The sequence below is a fragment of the Dreissena polymorpha genome, chromosome 4, assembly GCF_020536995.1.
Source record: "Dreissena polymorpha isolate Duluth1 chromosome 4, UMN_Dpol_1.0, whole genome shotgun sequence".
Classification (NCBI taxonomy): domain Eukaryota; kingdom Metazoa; phylum Mollusca; class Bivalvia; order Myida; family Dreissenidae; genus Dreissena; species Dreissena polymorpha.
The window spans coordinates 37778278-37800617 of NC_068358.1; the positions used below are offsets into that span (position 1 = coordinate 37778278).

A 22340-nucleotide genomic window follows, 5' to 3' on the forward strand; every position below is an offset into this window, starting at 1 on the left:
TTAGTTTGTTAATGATCTGTCTGATGAAATCAACTGCACAAGTAAGTACCCTGTTAGTTTGTTAATGATCTCTGATGAAATCAACTGCACAAGTAAGTACCCTGTTAGTTTGTTAATGATCTCTCTTATGAAATCAACTGCACAAGTGAGTACCCCTACCTGTTAGTTTGTTAATGATCTCTCTAATGAAATCAACTGCACAAGTAAGTACCCCTGTTAGTTTGTTAATGATCTCTCTTATTTAATCAACTGCACATGTAAGTACCCCTGTTAGTTTGTTAATGATCTCTCTTATTTAATCAACTGCACAAGTGAGTACCCCTGTTAGTTTGTTTATGAGCTGTCTTTCGCAACTCATTGAAAGTTTGACAATAGGTGTTCAATCATATTTTGTCTTGCAGATTTCATCAGCATATTTATAAAGCTGGAAACTGCTGAGGCCTTCAATGGAAATAATTTGCTTGTGATTATTTGTTTTTATTTGTGTGTGTCATTAAGAAAATTCTCTATGGTTTTAATAAAGAACTTTTCTGATATAAAACAATTAAGATTGCAAATTATGAAAAATCATCTGCAATTATTTAGTAGCCCTTAATATAGCTATAAGTTGTCATTTCAGTGTTCTTTGTGCCCATATGTTTCAGATTGTTCAGGTTTCCAGTGCAACTCCGGCCTCTGTCTGTGGACCACCTCTGTTCAATGCAACAACCACATTGACTGCCTCGACCTTTCAGATGAGATCAATTGTAGTATGTATATTGGATATGTCTTAGAAAATATTGATACACCCCAGGTGTAACAGTTGCACTTACCTGTTCAATTGACTGCCCCTTAAGTTGTTCATTCTATTCTGGTGACATTATGTGACTATATAAAACAAAATGTACACAACTGAGTCTATATAATCTAAACATCACCAGAACTTTTATCCAGCGGTGAGCCATCCATTTGAATACTTTGTATTTTTCATTGTTTTTCTAAATAAGGCGCCATTTTGTCTCTTTGTCTCGCCCAGAATCTTGGTCACTGAAAAGTCAAGATCTAGAATAGACGTAATTTTTGTCGAGAGACAGTCATTCATTTTTCTAAGTAAATACCTTTAAGTCATAATCACATACGTTTGATAGTAATAATCCATTGATATGAAGATTGTTTACATTAAGTAAGTCTGATTTTGGAAACGTTTTTAACACTTTTATTGCATTATTTACATAAATTCTGAAAGAACGCAGAACTGTCTGATTGTGCGTCACATGTGTAAATCCGTGTAAACACTACCCTAGTATAATTACCGGGAAGCTGGCGGTTAGGAATAACTTACATTGTTTTGCTCTTTAACGGGTTGTTTATTGCGAATATTTATCTTCGCACGAATAAATTATTGTTTGAACATTTATTTTCGACTTGTGTCATATTTCAAAATGGATGGAACAAGCTAACACTATATTATCAGCTATTTGAAAGCTATAAATAATCAAGTATTTAAAACGGTATACCTCAAAGCAGAGGTACGTAACAATATAACCCACATTACGCAAAAATGAGTTTTGCCTTATAAGAATATTTTTCATTTTAAATGTTACAAACATGAATTTATTTAACCTTTACATGTTGGAAACAACAAAAAACAAACTATTTGATAGCTTTGAAATACCATTTGAAGTTGACACATAGTAACTTTCACACAAGCAGTCAACTTAAACTTTATAGACAATAAAATGTAGTTGGTGGGTGCATGTACAATTAGACATTAAAAAATGTAAATCAAAAGTTGGAAGATAAATAATCAGGTATACAATTTATAGTATGATATATTTGTTGGATCAGTGAGCATGGTCAAAATGTTTTGTGTTATGTATATATTTTAAGCCTTTTGATACAAAAGACAACATTATAATAATGATTGAGTAAATTCTAGGACTCAGAGCCGGTTTATTTATATATTTATATAATAATAAGTTAATTGGAAAATATGGCATAAAGGCAGTTAGCCAGGGTTAGAAATTAACACTTTGCCATGGCTACCCACTCTCATTCTTTCAATATTTTTTGTACAGCCATATGATTTTCCTTAGCAATTCATGATTTTTATGCCCCCCAAGGGCATTTAGTGATCTAAATCTGTCCGTCCGTCTGTCCGTCACACTTTGCGTTAAGGTTTCAAAAAATGCTCATAACTTCTATGGCGCTTCAGATAGCAATTTCATATTTGGCATGCATGTGTATATGGACAAGGCCTTTCCATACGCACACAAATTTTGACCCCTGTGACCTTGACCTTGAACTTAGGGTCCGCGTTTAGGTTTCGAAATCTGCGTTTAGGTTTGGAAAAAAGCTCATAACTTCTATCAAGCGTTTATAGGGGGCATAAGTCATCCTATGGTGACAGCTCTTGTTATTACAGATTTAATGTGCTATGGCTCTAGGACTCCTTGTTACTTACATCCTCAATTTTGACAGTACGTATTTATTGTGTCCAATAATATTAATGCTAAATCAAGTAATTTCTTGAATAACATTTATTTCATGTACACTGTTAATTCATTCCGAAATGCTTGGAAAAGAGTTAAAATAACAGTAACTTATGGTAGAGTTGCCTAAATGATTATTATTTATCTTATTTATCAGAAAAAAACTTTCAATACACTATTTTCATTATGTTAGTGTTGAGACCAGGATATCGGCGATGTGCAAACAATCTTACGGTGCCACATGACAGTTTCTGTAACCATAGAGATGATTGCTTTGATAACAGCGATGAGACAGACCCAGATTGCATATACGAAGGTAAGAAACGCAGTTCTGAAAAAAGTAGAAACTTGTGATTATAATCTGTAAAATATTGCAAAAATTTAGGACTTCGATTCAAACCTTGCAATCCTAAATTGTTTTGAGCTGTCATCGTTCACTGGTACATTCAAACCTTGCAATCCTAAATTGTTTTGAGCTGTCATCGTTCACTGGTACATTCAAACCTTGCAATCCTAAATTGTTTTGAGCTGTCATCGTTCACTGGTACATTCAAACCTTGCAATCCTAAATTGTTTTGAGCTGTCATCGTTCACTGGTACATTCAAACCTTGCAATCCTAAATTGTTTTGAGCTGTCATCGTTCACTGGTACATTCAAACCTTGCAATCCTAAATTGTTTTGAGCTGTCATCGTTCACTGGTACATTCAAACCTTGCAATCCTAAATTGTTTTGAGCTGTCATCGTTCACTGGTACATTCAAATCTTGCAATCCTAAATTGTTTTGAGCTGTCATCGTTCACTGGTACATTTTGTAATTTCTATGTGACACAGATGCAGAAAAACACTTTTTAAGTATATTGCTGTTATGATTTGATTGTTACAGCATATGATTCTTCTGTCATAAATCGCTGGGTTCTTTAAGCACAGTTTTAAGAATTCATTTGAAAGCAGTTGGAACTATGATAACATGTGTTCGATAGTACATAAATATTATGTTGCACATCAGGTACTCGACTATTTTATGCTGCTGTGATGTGAAATCAGCCCTCAGGAAGACTATTAATGTCTGATGCCTACATTTGGGGCATAAAAACCTTTAAGAATTTCGAGCAGAGGGGGACATACTAATTTTTAAGACATCTGAAGCACCATATGCATTCTTTTTCCAAATGTAAGCATAGTCAAGATTGCGACTTCCATGCCGAGAAAGGTAGGTTCCCTCGTTTTTTTACCCTTTATTACTTTTGTTTGATTTTTAAATGAGGCTCACTTTCCAGCCATATCAGGAAGAAAGTGATAAGCATTTATTTCATTTAAAAATTCGCTTTGTATCTCAACTTTACTGGCTGCCAATTTTCTTAATGGAGCTGTAATTAGGTCATTGCGCTAAGAAATTTTGTATGAAGTAAAGTGGAGGTACATATCAAATATTAATAAGCAATAAGCGCTTGTAAATCTCATACTGATGTGGCTGAAAAGTGAGTGGCATTTAAAAAAAATACAACTAATAGAGGGTATAAAATGGTGAAAAAGCATAGACGTTGCCATCTTGTCCGTCAGTCAGTCCGTGAATCTGTGCGTCTTTCACACTTTTCTGGATCCTGCGATAACTTTAAAAGTTCTTAATATTTTTTCTTGAAACTTGAAACATAGATAGATGGCAATATGGACATTATGAATGTCATTTCAGTTTATTCCTACATCAAAAATTCTGGTTGCTATGGCAACAATTAAAAAATTATATATTTCTGACAATGGTGGAGCCGGAAGGGGACATATATTGCTTGGCAATAGTCTCGTAAATACAATTGTAAGCTCACAAATACACGCACACACATGCGCAGAGGATGTCTCCTTTTATCATGATTGGAAAGTCAATTTCTTGAATGTAGCAAATTCAGATAAATATGACATGTTGGCTGGTAGATCTAATTACAATGGCTCTGTATTTGTTCAGAATGTGGCATCCATGAGGAGATGTGTGATGATGAGCTCTCCTGTTACCTACGTGATTGGAAATGTGATGGATACACAGACTGTCATGACAAGTCGGACGAAAAATACTGTGGTATGTACACTAGTTTGTCTTAGCTAAGTCTGTAGAGCTGAGAGATACTGTGGTTTATCCCATTTTCACCGCGACATTGACGGTATAACACGTTGTGGAATATACTTGCTTGTATTCAACACTGTGGAATATACCTGTCGCGTGCACGGACTACTTTTTAAATGACGTCATGCGATATGCGCTAAAATTAGGTCGATATTGTTTGGTTCATTGATCGAATTTTAAGGTCACCCATTAGAAGAAAATGTGCATATTTTGCAGAAAAATATATATATGACATATTCGCCAAAAGAAATGTTGAAATAAAATATAAAATTACACGATTTTTGTTTTGTTATTTTTTATTTATATTTACTTTGCCACTGAATGATTTTTCATAAGAAACAAAGTCGACAAAACTTAAGCTTCAAAATTATACGACCTTCAACCTTTAAATCTAGTCATATGACATAATTTTTCGCTATCCGTATAATGAATCAGCTGATTGATGGCGTCATAAAATGACATACTTATTGCGTCATTTTCCCCATTTTTTTGACGATTTATTATACACGCGACTTATTTCACATGTTTTCTACATGTACTGTATCTCGACATATCTGAATTGTCAATTGATCACATTTTCCTTATTTCGTGTAATGTGCATTGTTTATAACCAAAGCATATACTTTTGACATTTAACTTAAATATTAAGAATGTACAACAAGCCATACACATATCGCACAGTTCATGAATAATCTGCTATGTTTGCTTTCCTATTTAATTCACGTTAGGCATAGAGCTGTGTAAAGTATAAGATGGTAAAAATAGCACCACACTGGAATTGGGAACGTCCCATTTTGTACACGGGTATTTTGTACTCATTTATCTGTTGTGTACTGGAATGTTTTCCATTCTTTGTGTATTTATATATTAAATTATTTTCTCGTACAATAAGGGCATTTACCATAGATAAATAAAACATTGTGGAAGTTTAGACATACTGAAATTATGTTTGTATGCAGAAATCTGCAAATGCAACCGAGTTTACCAACGGCTATTATTAGATAAACTGCTCCGGTTCATTTGAACAGCAGTAATGTAGAGTACATGACGTAGCGTGTGACGAAGAAGAAAGTTTATCGCGTTCATAAACTCATTTGAATAAAGTGATAGAGTGGCATAAGGGTCTTTCTTTAACTATGCTTAAATAATTATTAAAGACCCTAGATGCAAAATCGTCAATTATTGAGTGAAATGGATTATTAGATGGATTTCAAAGGATAATTAAAGGTAAGATACTAGTTCTTAAATGTTTAGATTTTTGTTTGTACTTTTGTCGTTCCCTGTTCTCGGGGAAATGATTTAAACATGGGCGCCATTGATGCATCGGATCACACACGGCATACCCATAACATTATATAAAAAACACGTTCTGCGCGTCCTTAAATTCGTCGCCCGAAGTCGGAAAACATATTGCCCTGTATATTTTGTCAAATAAAGTGTCAGTCGCTGCAATTGTCTGTTTACTCGTCAAAAATTGTCAAGGTCTTCGATAGCTAAAGAAACTTCAGCGTACAGTTTATTTAGTATTGACAGACCTGTACAAAGTCGCGCCAGTCAAAAATCATAAAAAGCGACATTTAAAGTTATGGTAGCCAGAACTAGGTCGTCGATGGTTTACATGTATGTTGACATCGACAGCATTTTGTCAGGAGCAATCGCCGCCATATTGGATTTTGATCATTTTCTTTCGAAAATAAAATTAATTATAGTAAAGTAAAATCTTCTTTTCGCGGTCGTAATGTGTTAAAATTCGCATACTGCGTAAAATTGAATGTAGGCTTATTGTGATATTTTTACTTGTTTTACAGTTTGTGTGTGAATTTTTTAAAGACTATTTTGCGTACCAGAACAAATACATGTATATCACTACGCATGGTTACATTTGTTAGATTTTAAGCGCTTTTATGACTGAATTAAAATTATTGTTAAGATTATTAGATCTATTTATGTTAAATGTCACGTTGAAAAAATCAAATGGGATAAATAGAATACTAGGATTAGCGTTGAATACAGAGAAGTTTATGTTGCTCGGCTCGAACACCGAAAGCGCTCGCCAAGGCTCGCGCTTCCGGCGTTCTAAGCCTCGCAACATAAACTTCTCTGTATTCAACGCTAACCTAGTATTCTCTATATGTACTCTAGTGTGTCTTAGCTTAGTCTGTAGGACTGAGAAATACTGTGGTATGTACACAAGTGTGTCTTAGCTAAGTCTGTAGCGCTGAGAGATACTGTGGTATGTACACTAGTGTGTCTTAGCTAAGTCTGTAGAGCTGAGAACTACTTTGGTATGTACAATAGTGTGTCTTAGCTCAGTATGTAAGGCTGAGAACTACAGTGGTATGTACACCAGTGTGTCTTTGCTTAGTCTGTAGGGCTGAGAGATACTGTGGTATGTACACTAGTGTGTCTTACCTTAGTCTGTAGAGCTGAGAGATACTGGAGTATGTACACTAGTGTGTCTTAGCTAAGTCTGTAGAGCTGAGAACTACTGTGGTATGTACACTAGTGTGTCTTAGCTTAGTCTGTAGCGCTGAGAGATACTGTGGTATGTACACTAGTGTGTCTTAGCTAAGTCTGTAGAGCTGAGAACTACTGTGGTATGTACAATAGTGTGTCTTAGCTCAGTATGTAAGGCTGAGAACTACAGTGGAATGTACACCAGTGTGTCTTTGCTTAGTCTGTAGGGCTGAGAGATACTGTGGTATGTACACTAGTTTGTCTTAGCTTAGTCTGTAGAGCTGAGAGATACTGTGGTATGTACACTAGTGTGTCTTAGCTAAGTCTGTAGAGCTGAGAACTACTGTGGTATGTACACTAGTGTGTCTTAGCTAAGTCTGTAGAGCTGAGAACTACTCTAGTGTGTCTTAGCTTAGTCTGTAGGGCTGAGAACTACTGTGGTATGTACACCAGTGTGTCTTTGCTTAGTCTGTAGGGCTGAGAGATGCTGTGGTATGTACACTAGTGTGTCTTGCCTTAGTCTGTAGAGCTGAGAGATACTGTGGTATGTACACTAGTGTGTCTTAGCTTAGTCTGTAGGACTGAGAAATACTGTGGTATGTACACAAGTGTGTCTTAGATAAGTCTGTATGGCTGAGAGATACTGTGGTAAGTACACTAGTGTGTCTTTGCTAAGTCTGTAGGACTGAGCGATACTGTGGTATGTAAACTAGTGTGTCTTAGCTTAGTCTGTAGGACTGAGAGATACTGTGGTATGTACACTAGTGTGTCAAAGCGAAGTCTGTAGGACTGAGAGATACTGTGGTATGTACCCTAGTGTGTCTTAGCTAAGTCTGTAGGACTGAGAAAAAATGGTATGTACACCAGTGTGTCTTACCTTAGTCTGTAGGGGTGAGAAATACTGTGTTATGTACACAAGTGTGTCTTAGCTAAGTCTGTAGGGCTTAGAGATACTGTGGTATGTACACTAGTGTGTCTTTGCTTAGTCTGTAGGGGTGAGAAATACTGTGGTATGTACACAAGTGTGTCTTAGCTTAGTCTGTAGGGCTGAGAACTACTGTGTTATGTACACTAGTGTGTCTTAGCTTAGTCTGTAGGGCTGAGAAATACTGTGGTATGTACCCTAGTGTGTCTTAGCTAAGTCTGTAGGGCTGAGAACTACTGTGGTATGTACACTAGTGTGTCTTTGCCTAGCCTGTAGGGCTTAGAACTACTGTGGTATGTACACTAGTGTGTCTTAGCTTAGTCTGTATGGCTGAGAACTACTGTGGTATGCACACCAGTGTGTCTTTGCTTAGTCTGTAGGACTGAGAGATACTGTGGTATGTACACTAGTGTGTCTTAGCTAAGTCTGTAGAGCTGAGAACTACTGTGGTATGTACACTAGTGTGTCTTAGCTCAGTCTGTAGGGCTGAGAACTACTGTGGTATGTACACTAGTGTGTCTTAGCTTAGTCTATAGGGCTGAGAAATACTGTGGTATGTACAAGAGTGTGTCTTAGTTCAGTCTGTAGGGCTGAGAGATACTGTGGTATGTACACTAGTGTGTCTTAGCTTAGTGTGTAGGGCTGAGAGATACTGTGGTATGTGCACTAGTGTGCCTTAGCTAAGTCTGCAGAGCTGAGAGATACTGTGGTATGTACACTAGTGTGTCTTAGGTTAGTCTGTAGGGCTGAGAACTACTGTGGTATGTTCACCAGTGTGTCTTTGCTTAGTCTGTAGTGCTGAGAGATACTGTTGTATGTACACTAGTGTGTCTTACCTTAGTCTGTAGAGCTGAGAGACACCGTGGTATGTACACTAGTGTGTCTTAGCTTAGTCTGTAGGACTGAGAAATACTGTGGTATGTACACAAGTGTGTCTTAGATAAGTCTGTATGGCTGAGAGATACTGTGGTAAGTACACTAGTGTGTCTTAGCTTAGTCTGTAGGACTGAGCGATACTGTGGTATGTACACTAGTGTGTCTTAGCTTAGTCTGTAGGGCTGAGAACTACTGTGGTATGTACACTAGTGTGTCTTTGCCTAGCCTGTAGGGCTTAGAACTACTGTGGTATGTACACTAGTGTGTCTTAGCTTAGTCTGTATGGCTGAGAACTACTGTGGTATGTACACCAGTGTGTCTTTGCTTAGTCTGTAGGACTGAGAGATACTGTGGTATGTACACTAGTGTGTCTTAGCTAAGTCTGTAGAGCTGAGAACTACTGTGGTATGTACACTAGTGTGTCTTAGCTCAGTCTGTAGGGCTGAGAACTACTGTGGTATGTACACTAGTGTGTCTTAGCTTAGTCTGTAGGGCTGAGAAATACTGTGGTATGTACAATAGTGTGTCTTAGTTCAGTCTGTAGGGCTGAGAGATACTGTGGTATGTACACTAGTGTGTCTTAGCTTAGTGTGTAGGGCTGAGAGATACTGTGGTATGTGCACTAGTGTGCCTTAGCTAAGTCTGCAGAGCTGAGAGATACTGTGGTATGTACACTAGTGTGTCTTAGGTTAGTCTGTAGGGCTGAGAACTACTGTGGTATGTTCACCAGTGTGTCTTTGCTTAGTCTGTAGTGCTGAGAGATACTGTTGTATGTACACTAGTGTGTCTTACCTTAGTCTGTAGAGCTGAGAGACACCGTGGTATGTACACTAGTGTGTCTTAGCTTAGTCTGTAGGACTGAGAAATACTGTGGTATGTACACAAGTGTGTCTTAGATAAGTCTGTATGGCTGAGAGATACTGTGGTAAGTACACTAGTGTGTCTTAGCTTAGTCTGTAGGACTGAGCGATACTGTGGTATGTACACTAGTGTGTCTTAGCTTAGTCTGTAGGACTAAGAGATACTGTGGTATGTACTCTAGTGTGTCATAGCGAAGTCTATAGGACTGAGAGATTGTGTGGTATGTACCCTAGTGTGACTTAGCTAAGTATGTAGGACTGAGAAAAACTGGTATGTACACCAGTGTGTCTTACCTTAGTCTGTAGGGGTGAGAAATACTGTGGTATGTACACAACTGTGTCTTAGCTAAGTTTGTAGGGCTGAGAGATACTGTGGTATGTACACTAGTGTGTCTTAGCTAAGTCTGTAGAGATGAGAAAAATTGTGGTATGTACACCAGTGTGTCTTTGCTTAGTCTGTAGGGGTGAGAAATACTGTGGTATGTACACTAGTGTGTCTTAGCTTTGTCTGTAGGGCTGAGAACTACTGTGTTATGTACACTAGTGTGTCTTAGCTTAGTCTGTAGGGCTGAGGAATACTGTGGTATGTACCCTAGTGTGTCTTAGCTTAGTCTGTAGGGCTGAGAACTACTGTGGTATGTACACTAGTGTGTCTTAGCTTAGTCTGTAGGGCTGAGAAATACTGTGGTATGTACACTAGTGTGTCTTAGCTTAGTCTGTAGGGCTGAGAGATACTGTGGTATGTGCACTAGTGTGCCTTAGCTAAGTCTGCAGAGCTGAGAGATACTGTGGTATGTACACTAGTGTGTCTTAGGTTAGTCTGTAGGGCTGAGAACTACTGTGGTATGTTCACCAGTGTGTCTTTGCTTAGTCTGTAGGGCTGAGAGATACCGTTGTATGTACACTAGTGTGTCTTACCTTAGTCTGTAGAGCTGAGAGACACCGTGGTATGTACACTAGTGTGTCTTAGCTTAGTCTGTAGGACTGAGAAATACTGTGGTATGTACACAAGTGTGTCTTAGATAAGTCTGTATGGCTGAGAGATACTGTGGTAAGTACACTAGTGTGTCTTAGCTTAGTCTGTAGGACTGAGCGATACTGTGGTATGTACACTAGTGTGTCTTAGCTTAGTCTGTAGGACTAAGAGATACTGTGGTATGTACTCTAGTGTGTCATAGCGAAGTCTATAGGACTGAGAGATTGTGTGGTATGTACCCTAGTGTGACTTAGCTAAGTATGTAGGACTGAGAAAAACTGGTATGTACACCAGTGTGTCTTACCTTAGTCTGTAGGGGTGAGAAATACTGTGGTATGTACACAACTGTGTCTTAGCTAAGTTTGTAGGGCTGAGAGATACTGTGGTATGTACACTAGTGTGTCTTAGCTAAGTCTGTAGAGATGAGAAAAATTGTGGTATGTACACCAGTGTGTCTTTGCTTAGTCTGTAGGGGTGAGAAATACTGTGGTATGTACACTAGTGTGTCTTAGCTTAGTCTGTAGGGCTGAGAACTACTGTGTTATGTACACTAGTGTGTCTTAGCTTAGTCTGTAGGGCTGAGGAATACTGTGGTATGTACCCTAGTGTGTCTTAGCTTAGTCTGTAGGGCTGAGAACTACTGTGGTATGTACACTAGTGTGTCTTTGCCTAGCCTGTAGGGCTTAGAACTACTGTGGTATGTACACTAGTGTGTCTTAGCTTAGTCAGTAGGGCTGAGAAATACTGTGGTATGTACACTAGTGTGTCTTAGCTAAGTCTGTAGAGCTGAGAACTACTGTGGTATGTACACTAGTGTGTCTTAGCTCAGTCTGTAGGGCTGAGAACTTCTGTGGTATGTACACCAGTGTGTCTTTGCTTAGTCTGTAGGGCTGAGAGATACTGTTGTATGTACACTAGTGTGTCTTACCTTAGTCTGTAGAGCTGAGAGATACTGTGGTATGTACACTAGTGTGTCTTAGCTTAGTCTGTAGGACTGAGAAATACTGTGGTATGTACACAAGTGTGCCTTAGATAAGTCTGTATGGCTGAGAGATACTGTGGTAAGTACACTAGTGTGTCTTAGCTTAGTCTGTAGGACTGAGCGATACTGTGGTATGTACACTAGTGTGTCATAGCGAAGTCTGTAGGACTGAGAGATACTGTGGTATGTACCCTAGTGTGTCTTAGCTAAGTCTGTAGGACTGAGAAAAACTGGTATGTACACCAGTGTGTCTTACCTTAGTCTGTAGGGGTGAGAGATACTGTGGTATGTACACAAGTTTGTCTTAGCTAAGTCTGTAGGGCTGAGAGATACTGTGGTATGTACACTAGTGTGTCTTAGCTTAGTCTGTAGAGCTGAGAAAAACTGTGGTATGTACACCAGTGTGTCTTTGCTTAGTCTGTAGGGGTGAGAAATACTTTGGTATGTACACTAGTGTGTCTAAGCTTAGTCTGTAGGGCTGAGAACTACTGTGTTATGTACACTAGTGTGTCTTAGCTTAGTCTGTAGGGCTGAGGAATACTGTGGTATGTACCCTAGTGTGTCTTAGCTTAGTCTGTAGGGCTGAGAACTACTGTGGTATGTACACTAGTGTGTCTTAGCTTAGTCTGTAGGGCTGAGAAATACTGTGGTATGTACACTAGTTTGTCTTTGCTAAGTCTCTAGGACTGAGAAATACTGTGGTATGTACACAAGTGTGTCTTAGCTTAGTCTGTAGGGCTGAGAAATACTGTGGTATGAACACTAGGGTGTCTTAGCTTAGTCTGTAGGTCTATTTATATTGCAATTATTCTATTACATGGTTACAAGTATCTCTCTTATAGTTCACCTGAGCATTGCATGTTCAAGTTATCAATTGTGATCAGTTTGTGTCTCTAGGCTGTTGGTGTGCATGGTGTGATGTAGGTCTTTAACTTTTTAATTATTACTGCCCTAGATACCATAGTTTTGGAACTTTGTTGTTGAAACCTGGTTAGAATGTTTATCTTGATCATATCTAATCCACGTCAATTCTGGGTCATATAGTTTTAGGTTGAAGAAGTATGTCACCATTTAAGATATCAGGTGAAAATTGTCACCATTACAGAAGCCCCAATTACTACTCATTCTTGATGAAACTTGATTAGAGTGTTTATCTTATCAATATCTATGCTTTGATTGAAACTGGGTCATTTGGATTCAAAAACTATGTCACCGGGTAAAATCCTATAAAAAACTTATACACACTCTAAATGCATCATTTGTGACCTGATATGTATGACAAATCTAGGTCATATTTAAAATTGGTTACATGAAGTCAGTAAGTTGGTCACAATTTCAAATCTTTAGCAATTAATTTACCTTGAAATCAGGTTAGCCCCTTATTGCTAACATATCTCTGATATTATAGAGTTGAACACTTTTATTTCGAACCATTCTATTTGGAACTTTGTATTTTCTGAGCTTAAGACTGTACATTTTGTGCATTTCCAAATGATTTTGCAGGTATCTGCAAGGATGGTAAATTCACGTGCTCGGACCATAAATGCATTCCAGCCAATCAAGTTTGTGACAGTGTTAAACAGTGCTCCACTGGTACAGATGAGATGCAGTGTTGTAAGTTAAACTGTCAGATCATAAATTTCATTTTAGAAAGAAATTTAATATAGGGTAAATTAAATGTCAAATATTTTGTAGAAACCATGGGCCTTATATAATTACAAAAAAAGCTTTCTTTAATTTAAGTTATTTTTATTTATCAATGTTATTTTGTATTTAAGTTATGCCCCTGAATGGACAAGGGAAATTGGAGTCACTCTGCCAATCTGTTTGTCAGGATAAAATGTAATGAGTTAGTGGACAATCCACGTTTCTCAGGCTATTAAATTGGAACTTAAAATAAGTTGTCACCAAAAAATTTGGATGTGCAACACATGTTTTTCATACCAAGTGATCCACTTTCCTCTATTAGAATAATCCTTAAGTACTTAATATTAATGTTCATATTCATGTTTTTATTTAAGTACATTTGTCGTCTGGCTTGTATGGCACGCTTTCTGTGACCTCGGGTGACCTCCAACTTCCTGTTTGCAGTGACACCTGGACTGAAACCATGGCAAATGAAGTTTGCTCTCTACTGGGCCTTGGGTAAGAGAATATGAGACAAAATGATGATAGTGCTTAATTGGAACCATGACTGGGAAAAAAATAAAAACGTTGAGCTTTATATTAATCAGTGTTAATACAAGTAAGATATTCAATTGGAATTTAAGTCCAATTAATTGATCGTTTTGTCTGACTTCTTTGTGGTGATGCCTTTCACTACTTAGCCAAACATATTTAAGGTTTGATTAAAAGCAAACTCAGGAAGCCTCAAATTTTCTTGTATCTGTTTGTTCAGGATTAATATTGCTGTTTATGCTTCCAGAAAAAGTTTAGCCAAAAGGGCATATTTTGGCTAACATCAATATTTTTCCTACAAAGCTTTGATACTTGTATTGATGATTTCTTTGAACACTTATGACCACACCCACATAACTTGACCTCATTTTGACCTTAAAATTGAATCTACTTTCGGACTAAGACTAATTCAAATGGGCAAAATTATTGGTGTATCCAAATTGTGCATTTAATTCTTCTAAATATAAATAGGCTTGCTACAAAGCTTTGATACTTGGATGTATTTTATATATGTACACTTTCAACACACTCACGTCACCTGACCGCATTTTGACCTTCACATTGACCTACTTTCAGACAAAGACTAATTAAGTTGATCTTAATTCTTGGCTAACCCAAAACAAGGTTCCGTCAAACATCAATACTGTTTGCTACAATGATTTGTTACTTGTATTGATTTATCTAAGAGCACATCATTCGACCTCGACAATAAACTACTTGGGACTAAGACTTATTCAAATGGTCCATAAATCAAAACTGACAAGTCTTTCTCTGGTGCCATATGCATTTATAGAAAGCAGCATCCTCTTTCATATTATGCTAGAGATTGTAGAAAAACTACAAGTTTTCTATTGAAAATTATGAATGAAATTAAGAGCACAAAACAGATGAAACAATTTGTGAACAATTTAAGCCTGCTTATTATTTGAGCCTCATTATTGGAGAACTGGATTAATTCAATTCATGTAATGTGTCCTCACAGATTAGCATGTGCATTCTGCACAGGCTAATCAAGAAAGACACTTTCCGCCTAAACCTGATCTTCATGAAAGAGAGACTTCCTTAAAACAGAAACATTCCTTAAAAGCAGAAAATGTTGTCCCTGATTTGCGTGTGTGGAATGCACAGGCTTATCTGGGAGGACTCTTTGAACGCATGAATTTAGCCCAGGTTTCCCAGGAAGCAGTAGCAGTTAAATCATGTACTTTCACTGGTTGTTATTTCAGCCCCAGCAGTGGTAGCAGCTCCATCTCACCAGTCACAGCAGGGGTGTCTACCAATCAGGGCTTCATGGTGGCCAGTCAAGACCCCAGAACTCTCAACCACAATCAGACCGTGCTCAGTAGGCTAGACAAGGCGTAGGTGTCTGCGAAGTAATGTTCAATAGATATATGAAAATTAATGATTGTGTTTTTGCTGAATGGACATTGCACCAATCACACAACCTATTGGATTTTAATTGGTGTATTAATAGCTGTATGATATCATCTAATCCTATTTAACCTATTTCATCATACTATTTCATATGCAATTACTTGTTCTATATTTGGTGTAAATGGTATATATTTATTGCTTCTCATTATAGGTCCAAATTAATGGCTTTTAAAGATAAACTTTAACAAATCACATTATTACTGATTAATTACAATGAAATTTTTCAACTCCACACACATATGAAATAACATCTTGGCATTGGTTCATTTGTGTCAACTGTAGAGAAAACAAGGATACAATCAGGTCCATGTACATCATGTTTATGACTAACATATGTACCTCCCTTGACCAATGTGTTAAGTAAATTTTTGGCTGCTTATTAAATTCATTAAAATATAAGTATGATATCCATGCTTTCAAAGAGGAGACATTTCAAGAGACATATAGAATTAAGTGTGTGTTAAAATTGAATCTTAAAATAGGATACAATAGTTTTTGCAGACTTGTCTCATTTCATGACTATAGCATCTGCTTGTTTTAACTTTCATGCAACAAAGGGTAGTCATAACAGGTCTGTATGCTTCCTTAAGTGCCCGTGTACATTTTACAATGTTTTATGCCAAAACATTATATGATTACAAAAATAATATGTGAACTTGGTGCATACAATTTCTGCATTGTATGAATACATATATGTATATGCTACTATTATTGAATTGGTATGTTCTGTTCACTTGGTATTTTACTTTGTTTATCCTGAATAAATGATAGTATGCATGAAATGGACTCTCTGGAAAAATTCTGTTTGAAGTCTGTCCTTTGTGCATTTTCTTGATATGGCTCAAATATATAACTTTTAGTTTGCCAAAACCTAAATGGATTTTCTTGTCAAATTATCTTGCTTTGATATTTCTGCTGACTGGTCTTTTCAAATAAGCATTTTCACAAGGATGTATCTCTATTGTAAAGCTTTAATTTTGTGACTTAACTAATCTTGAATTGTATACTCTTCTAATTTAATCTATGCGGTTATGAAGAAGAATGACATACATGCAAGCTAATTAACACATAAGAATTAGTAACACAAATAGCATTTTTTCTGAAAAATTAGTTTGAGTTGTATGTTTTAAATGTAAAATAATTAACCCAAACTTGTTTTTTTTTATTTTGTGTATTAATTTTAGCATTCCTTTTTTAGCTCGACTATTATATATGAAATACATATAGTGGAGCTATCCTACTCACCCCGGCGTCGGCGTTAGCATTAGCGTGAGCTTGCAAATGTTAAAGTTTGCGCACCATCCCAAATATTTTCAATGTCCCTTGACATATTGCTTTCATATTTGCATACTTCTTTACCAACATGACCCCAACCTATAAACAAGAGCAGACAACATTATCAAGCATTTTGTAAGAATTATGGCCCTTTTTTCACTTAGAATATGCATATTATTGATAAATCTATGTTAAAGTTTGCGTACCACCTCCAATATTTTCAATGTCCCTTGATATATTGCTTCCATATTTTGCATACTTCTTTACCAACATGACCCCAACCTATTAACAAGAGCAGACAACTGTATCAAGCATTTTGTAAGAATTGTGGCCCTTTTTTCACTAAGAATATGCATATTATTGATAAATCTATGTTAAAGTTTGCGTACCACCTCAAATATTTTCAATGTCCCTTGACATATTGCTTTCATATTTTGCAAACTTCTTTACCAACATGACCCCAATCTATAAACAAGAGCAGACAACTGTATCAAGCATTTTGTACGAATTATGGCCCTTTTTCCATTTACAATATGCATATTACTTTAGTTACATTGCCATAACTTCTTTATTTATGATCAGATTTTATTAATACTTTGACAAAACAACACTTACCTGAATACCACAATGGATTCCACCCACGCCCAACCCAGAATCCCTGCCCCCCCCCCCCCCCCCCCCCCCCCCCCCAATTTTTTTTTTTCCTTTTTTTATTATTTAAAGATCATCTAATAAATGACCACACCGCACATTAAACCCCCCTCTCAACCCCCTCCCTACCCCCCCCCCAAAAAAAAAATAATAATATTTTGTTTTTTCCTTTTTTATTTATTTACTTTATTTTTGAAGGACCGTCCGAACTTCCCACCCAAGCTATTGCTATCAAACTTGAAATAAAATATATTTAGTTTGTTTTATGTCTTTACAAATGTTCAATAGAAGATGGAAAATATACCTGAACTTTTACTTTGACCTTATTGAATAATTTGAACATTTACCCCATGATGGTTTACGTTATACTGTCAAGCACTCCAATAGTCGAGTGCGCTGTCCTCTGACAGCTCTTGTCTTTTTCATTCTTTGGTTATCATTTTTTAGGGTTTATTGCCAAATTGGCCCGGTAAATGTTCATAAAGTTGATTAATGTTTCAATTTCAGTGTTGCATGTCCTTCCAACAAAATTGTCCGTATGGGATGCCATCAGAAAGGTATGAATCCTTTTAGGGTGTTATTTAGGACCAAGTTGTGGCGTACATTTGACTATTTTGTTTTAGATGTAGACATTTAAGTTGTTAAAAAAAGGAGAGACTGACCTGAAAGCATCATGAAACATCAGTATAATAATAATTGTAATATATAATTTAAATGAAGACACTTTTTTCTTGTTTCATCTTACCAAGTTATATTTATGTTTTACATTATTGATTTTATATTTTGAGAATGCTCAGAACATATAGAACTGTATGTAATCTGCATACTCACATTTCATGGTAATGTTATTCATGTTAACTTTTTTAATGTCATGTCTGAAAGAAAACAACTGCATTAGTCTGACTTTACTGTAAGACAGTCTCTGAACTAAGAAGTTGTGATGATCAATAGCATATAGTGCACAATGAGATCTTTGCTCCGCCTACCAGGAGATCTTTGCTCCTCCTAGCATGAGATCTTTACTTCTCCTACAATGAGATCTTTGCTCCTCCTACCATGAGATCTTTGCCCCTCCTACCATGAGATCTTTGCTTCTCCTACAATGCGATCTTTGCTCCACCTACCATAAGATCTTTGCTCCTCCTACCATGAGCTATTTGCTTCTAATACCATGAGATCTTTGCTCCTCCTACCATGAGATCTTTGCTTCTCCTACAATGAGATCTTTGCTCCTCCTACCATGAGATCTTTGCTCCTCTACCATTAGATCTTTGCTTCTCTTTGCATGATATCTTTGCTCCTCCTACCAGGAGATGTTTGCGCCTCCTACCATGAGATCTTTGTGTCTCCTTCAATGAGATATTTGCTCCTCCTACCATGAGATCTTTGCTTCTCCTAGAGTGAGCTGTTTGCTCCTCCTACCATGAGATCTTTGCTCCTCCTACCACGAGATCTTTGCTTCTCCTACAATGCGATCTTTGCCTCTCCTACAATGCGATCTTTGATTCTCCTACAATGAGATCTTTTCTCCTCCTACCATGAGATCTTTGCTTCTCCTACAATGAGCTCTTTGCTCCTCCTACCATGAGATATTTGCTACTCCTACCATGAGATCTTTTCTCCTCCTACCATGAGATCTTTGCTCCTTTTACCATCAGATCTTTGCTCCTCTTACCATGAGATGTTTGCCCCTCCTACCATGAGATGTTTGCTCCTCCTACCATGAGATGTTTGCTCCTCCTACCATGAGATCTTTTCTCCTCCTACCATGAGATCTTTGCTCCTCCTGCATTGATATCTTTGCTCCTCCTACCATGAGATGTTTGCTCCTCCTACCATGAGATCTTTTCTCCTCACACATCAGATCTTGGCTCCTCCTACCATGAGATCTTTGCTCCTCCTACCATGAGATCTTTGCTCCTCCTATCATGAGATATTTGCTCCTCCTACCATGAAATATTTGCTCCTCCTACCATGAGATCTTTGCTCCTCCTGCATTGAGATCTTTTTCTCCTACATTGAGATATTTGCTCCTCACACATCAGATCTTTGCTCCTCCTACCATGAGATCTTTGCTCCTCCTACCATGAGATCTTTGCTCCTCCTATCATGAGATATTTGCTCCTCCTACCATGAAATATTTGCTCCTCCTACCATGAGATCTTTGCTCCTCCTGCATTGAGATCTTTGCTCCTCCTACATTGAGATCTTTGCTCTGCCTACCATGAGATCTTTGCTTCTCCTACCATGTGGTTTTTGCTCCTCCTACCTTGAGATCTTTGCTCCTCCTACCATGAGATCTTTGCTCCTCCTGCCATGAGATCTTTGCTCCTCCTACCATAAGATCTTTGCTTATTCTACCATTAGATCTCTGCCTATCCTACCATAATTTTATACTAAAGATTTGTACTCCTATGTCCGCAGGTTGTGGTGAAAGACAGATTGATGTTCTGATGCCCTTTATTGTTGGTGGAACACTGGCTCCCCAAGGGAAGTGGCCCTGGGTTGTCTCCCTTATCATGAAGGGAACCAATATATGTGGAGGAGTACTTATAGGGGACAGATGGGCCTTAACTGCTGCACATTGTATTGTGTAAGTGCGTGGTGCAGTTTGTATATGGAATAATACATACATAATTTAACTGTTGCATAACCGAATATTAAATATAAGGAGTAAGCAATATTGTTTAAATTATCAAATGAATCATCAGTACTATGTAATTAGATTTAATATACCTTAAACTTTAATGAAGCTTTTTTCCAGAAGTTTTTGCAAAAAAACGAATTTTCACAACTGTTTTTTGCCTTTAACAAGTGTACTTGAGCAAAGCAGTTGCATGAACAATGATGTGTTAAAGTATTAAAAGCATAGTTGTCATACTTTATTAGTTCAGCAACATAATGCCTTAGACAATTTTAATTAAACTGCTTTGTTGTGAATACATTTTTTCAAAGCAGAAACACAATACAATCACATACTTTTAATCCTTTCCAAATCAGAAGCAAATTTAAAATGGCTATATGCAACACACAATAAAGGACAGCCTGCATGTTGCTTTCAGTATGTTACAGTTTTATGTGGTTTGTTGCGCATCAGTTTCTGAGAATTGGAAAATTAAGTCTTTAAAACTTAAATCTAGTACAAAATACTAAATAATTCAATTTGATTTTCTAAGGGACTACAGACAGGTTTAAAGTGTATATCTATGTGGTAAAGGGTTATAAGCAAGAAACAAAATAAATTACCCACATTCAACACCCATTTGCAGTCACCAGGATGCTAACTACACCCTGATGCCGCATGTGTTCGAGGTCCTGGCAGGCACCACATCCAGGGAGCGCCAGTCTAAGCAGCCTTTCCAGCGGGTCCGTGTGGAGAAGATCTACCTCAATCCCAGCATGCGGCGACTGGAGAACGGTCAGATTGACTGGGATATGGCCCTACTCAGTCTGTCTACGGCTGTGAAGTTTGGGGACTTTGTGCAGCCCATTTGTCTCCCAGAAATCAATGCTCCTGTGCCCACCAATCTGCATTGCTATCTTGCTGGATGGGGTTATATCAATACAAAATCTGGTATGATATTATATCTTGACGGGAAATTTGTTTTTTTCCTTCACTTATATCACTGTAAATTTCAAATATTAAAGTCAACCTTTACTTCTTTGTGAATGAAAATATTTGGAAATGTAATATTTTACATCCAACTTCTGATGTTAGCAGTCTCTTAACAAATTTGAATAATTATACTGTTTAATATCATGGTAATTGTTTAATTTTGGAATTTAAATAATATTGGGTTGTGATTGATTTTTGTGTGGAACCAATACGTTTTTATTTATCAGAATTTCCTAAGGAATGCAGATAAATATTTCAACAAAAGTGATACATAAATTGCATATTTCAATCAAAGAGATCAATTTAAACTATCCTCTTCGTAGCCAACATAAATTGCATATTTCAATAAAAGTGATCAATTTAAACTATCCTCTTCGTAGCCATGGTAATGTTTCTCATGGTAGTGATGGTAACGCTTTAAATTGTAGTCCTTATTGCATTTCTCTGTTTAGTTGTGGAACTGTTTCTCTTTATTAGTATATTTCTTTTTTTAGTCATGGTTATATTTCTCTTTGCAGTCATGGTTACATTTTTCTGTGTAGTCTTGGTCTTGGTAACATTTCTCCTTGTAGCCATGGTAGCATTTCTCTTTGTAGTCTTAGTAACATTTATCTTTGTAGTCATAATTATGTTTTGTCTTTGTAGTTATGATTATGCTTCCGTTTGTAGTCATGGTTACATTTCTTTTTGTAGTCATGGTAACATTTATCTTTGTAGTCATAATTATGTTTTGTCCTTGTAGTTATGATTATGCTTCCTTTTGTAGTCATGGTTACATTTCTTTTTGTAGTTATGGTAACTTTGTCTTTGTAGTCATGGTAACTTTTCTCTTTGTAGTCATTATAATACTTTTTAGAAATGGATATGCTTCCCTTTGTAGTTAAGGTAACTTTTGTATTAATGGTAACATTTCTCTTTGTAGTCATGGTAACTGACCTGCGTGAGGCCAAGATGCGGTTGTTCAATGATGACTTCTGCTCCAAGAACATCAACCAACAAAGTCTTGAGACGCACGTGAACACCAATTCCACACTGTGCTCAGGCTACACTCACGGTCAGATCTCAGGTTGCCAGGTATGTGCCCTCACAATGACACAGTGGTGTACACTTCTTAGAGGAACCTGAATTTCAAAAGACAACAAAAGAAATTCTTGATGAATATGTACATACAACAAAAGAACGGGTCAAAGAATCCATAGCAATAAACCAAAACAAAACTGATATAAACTAATTTTTAATATGATATTTAATATGATGGGACCATGATTTCTTAATTACACAATGTATAGTGGCAGCCTTTTAACTAGGAATTACATGAGTTTGATTCTCAAAGTTTGATTTACAAACTTTTAAGGAAATCTCTTCCTGGCACCAAATCCAGTTAGGCCAATGACTATGCTATGCACTAAACAGGCTAACCTGGGACCACACTTTACGCACATGCATTAAGCCCCGTTTTCCCAGAGCAAGGCTCAATTGTTAATTTTTAGTCCATTTTTTTCAAAGTGATGCTCAATAATATGT

At 37.0% G+C, this 22340-nt stretch overlaps 3 protein-coding genes across 6 annotated transcripts in view; 2 read left to right on the plus strand and 1 right to left on the minus strand.

The window, feature by feature from the left end:
- LOC127877701 (atrial natriuretic peptide-converting enzyme-like) overlaps window positions 1-22340 on the plus strand; it is a 193598-nt gene that overhangs the window by 166859 nt on the left and 4399 nt on the right. Inside the window, exons 13-16 of one of the 2 annotated variants that reach the window (XM_052423828.1) lie at window positions 17708-17757; window positions 19625-19793; window positions 20470-20774; window positions 21739-21890. The exons of the other annotated variant lie outside the window; for it this stretch is intronic. Coding sequence (XP_052279788.1) covers window positions 17708-17757; window positions 19625-19793; window positions 20470-20774; window positions 21739-21890 — 676 coding nt within the window. The remainder of the gene's footprint in view (window positions 1-17707; window positions 17758-19624; window positions 19794-20469; window positions 20775-21738; window positions 21891-22340) is intronic. 2 annotated transcript variants of the gene reach the window in all.
- LOC127877699 (fibrillin-1-like) overlaps window positions 1-22340 on the minus strand; it is a 163147-nt gene that overhangs the window by 84346 nt on the left and 56461 nt on the right. The window lies entirely within an intron of this gene.
- Window positions 1-22340, plus strand: part of LOC127877703 (atrial natriuretic peptide-converting enzyme-like) — a 167182-nt gene that overhangs the window by 24967 nt on the left and 119875 nt on the right. The window lies entirely within an intron of this gene.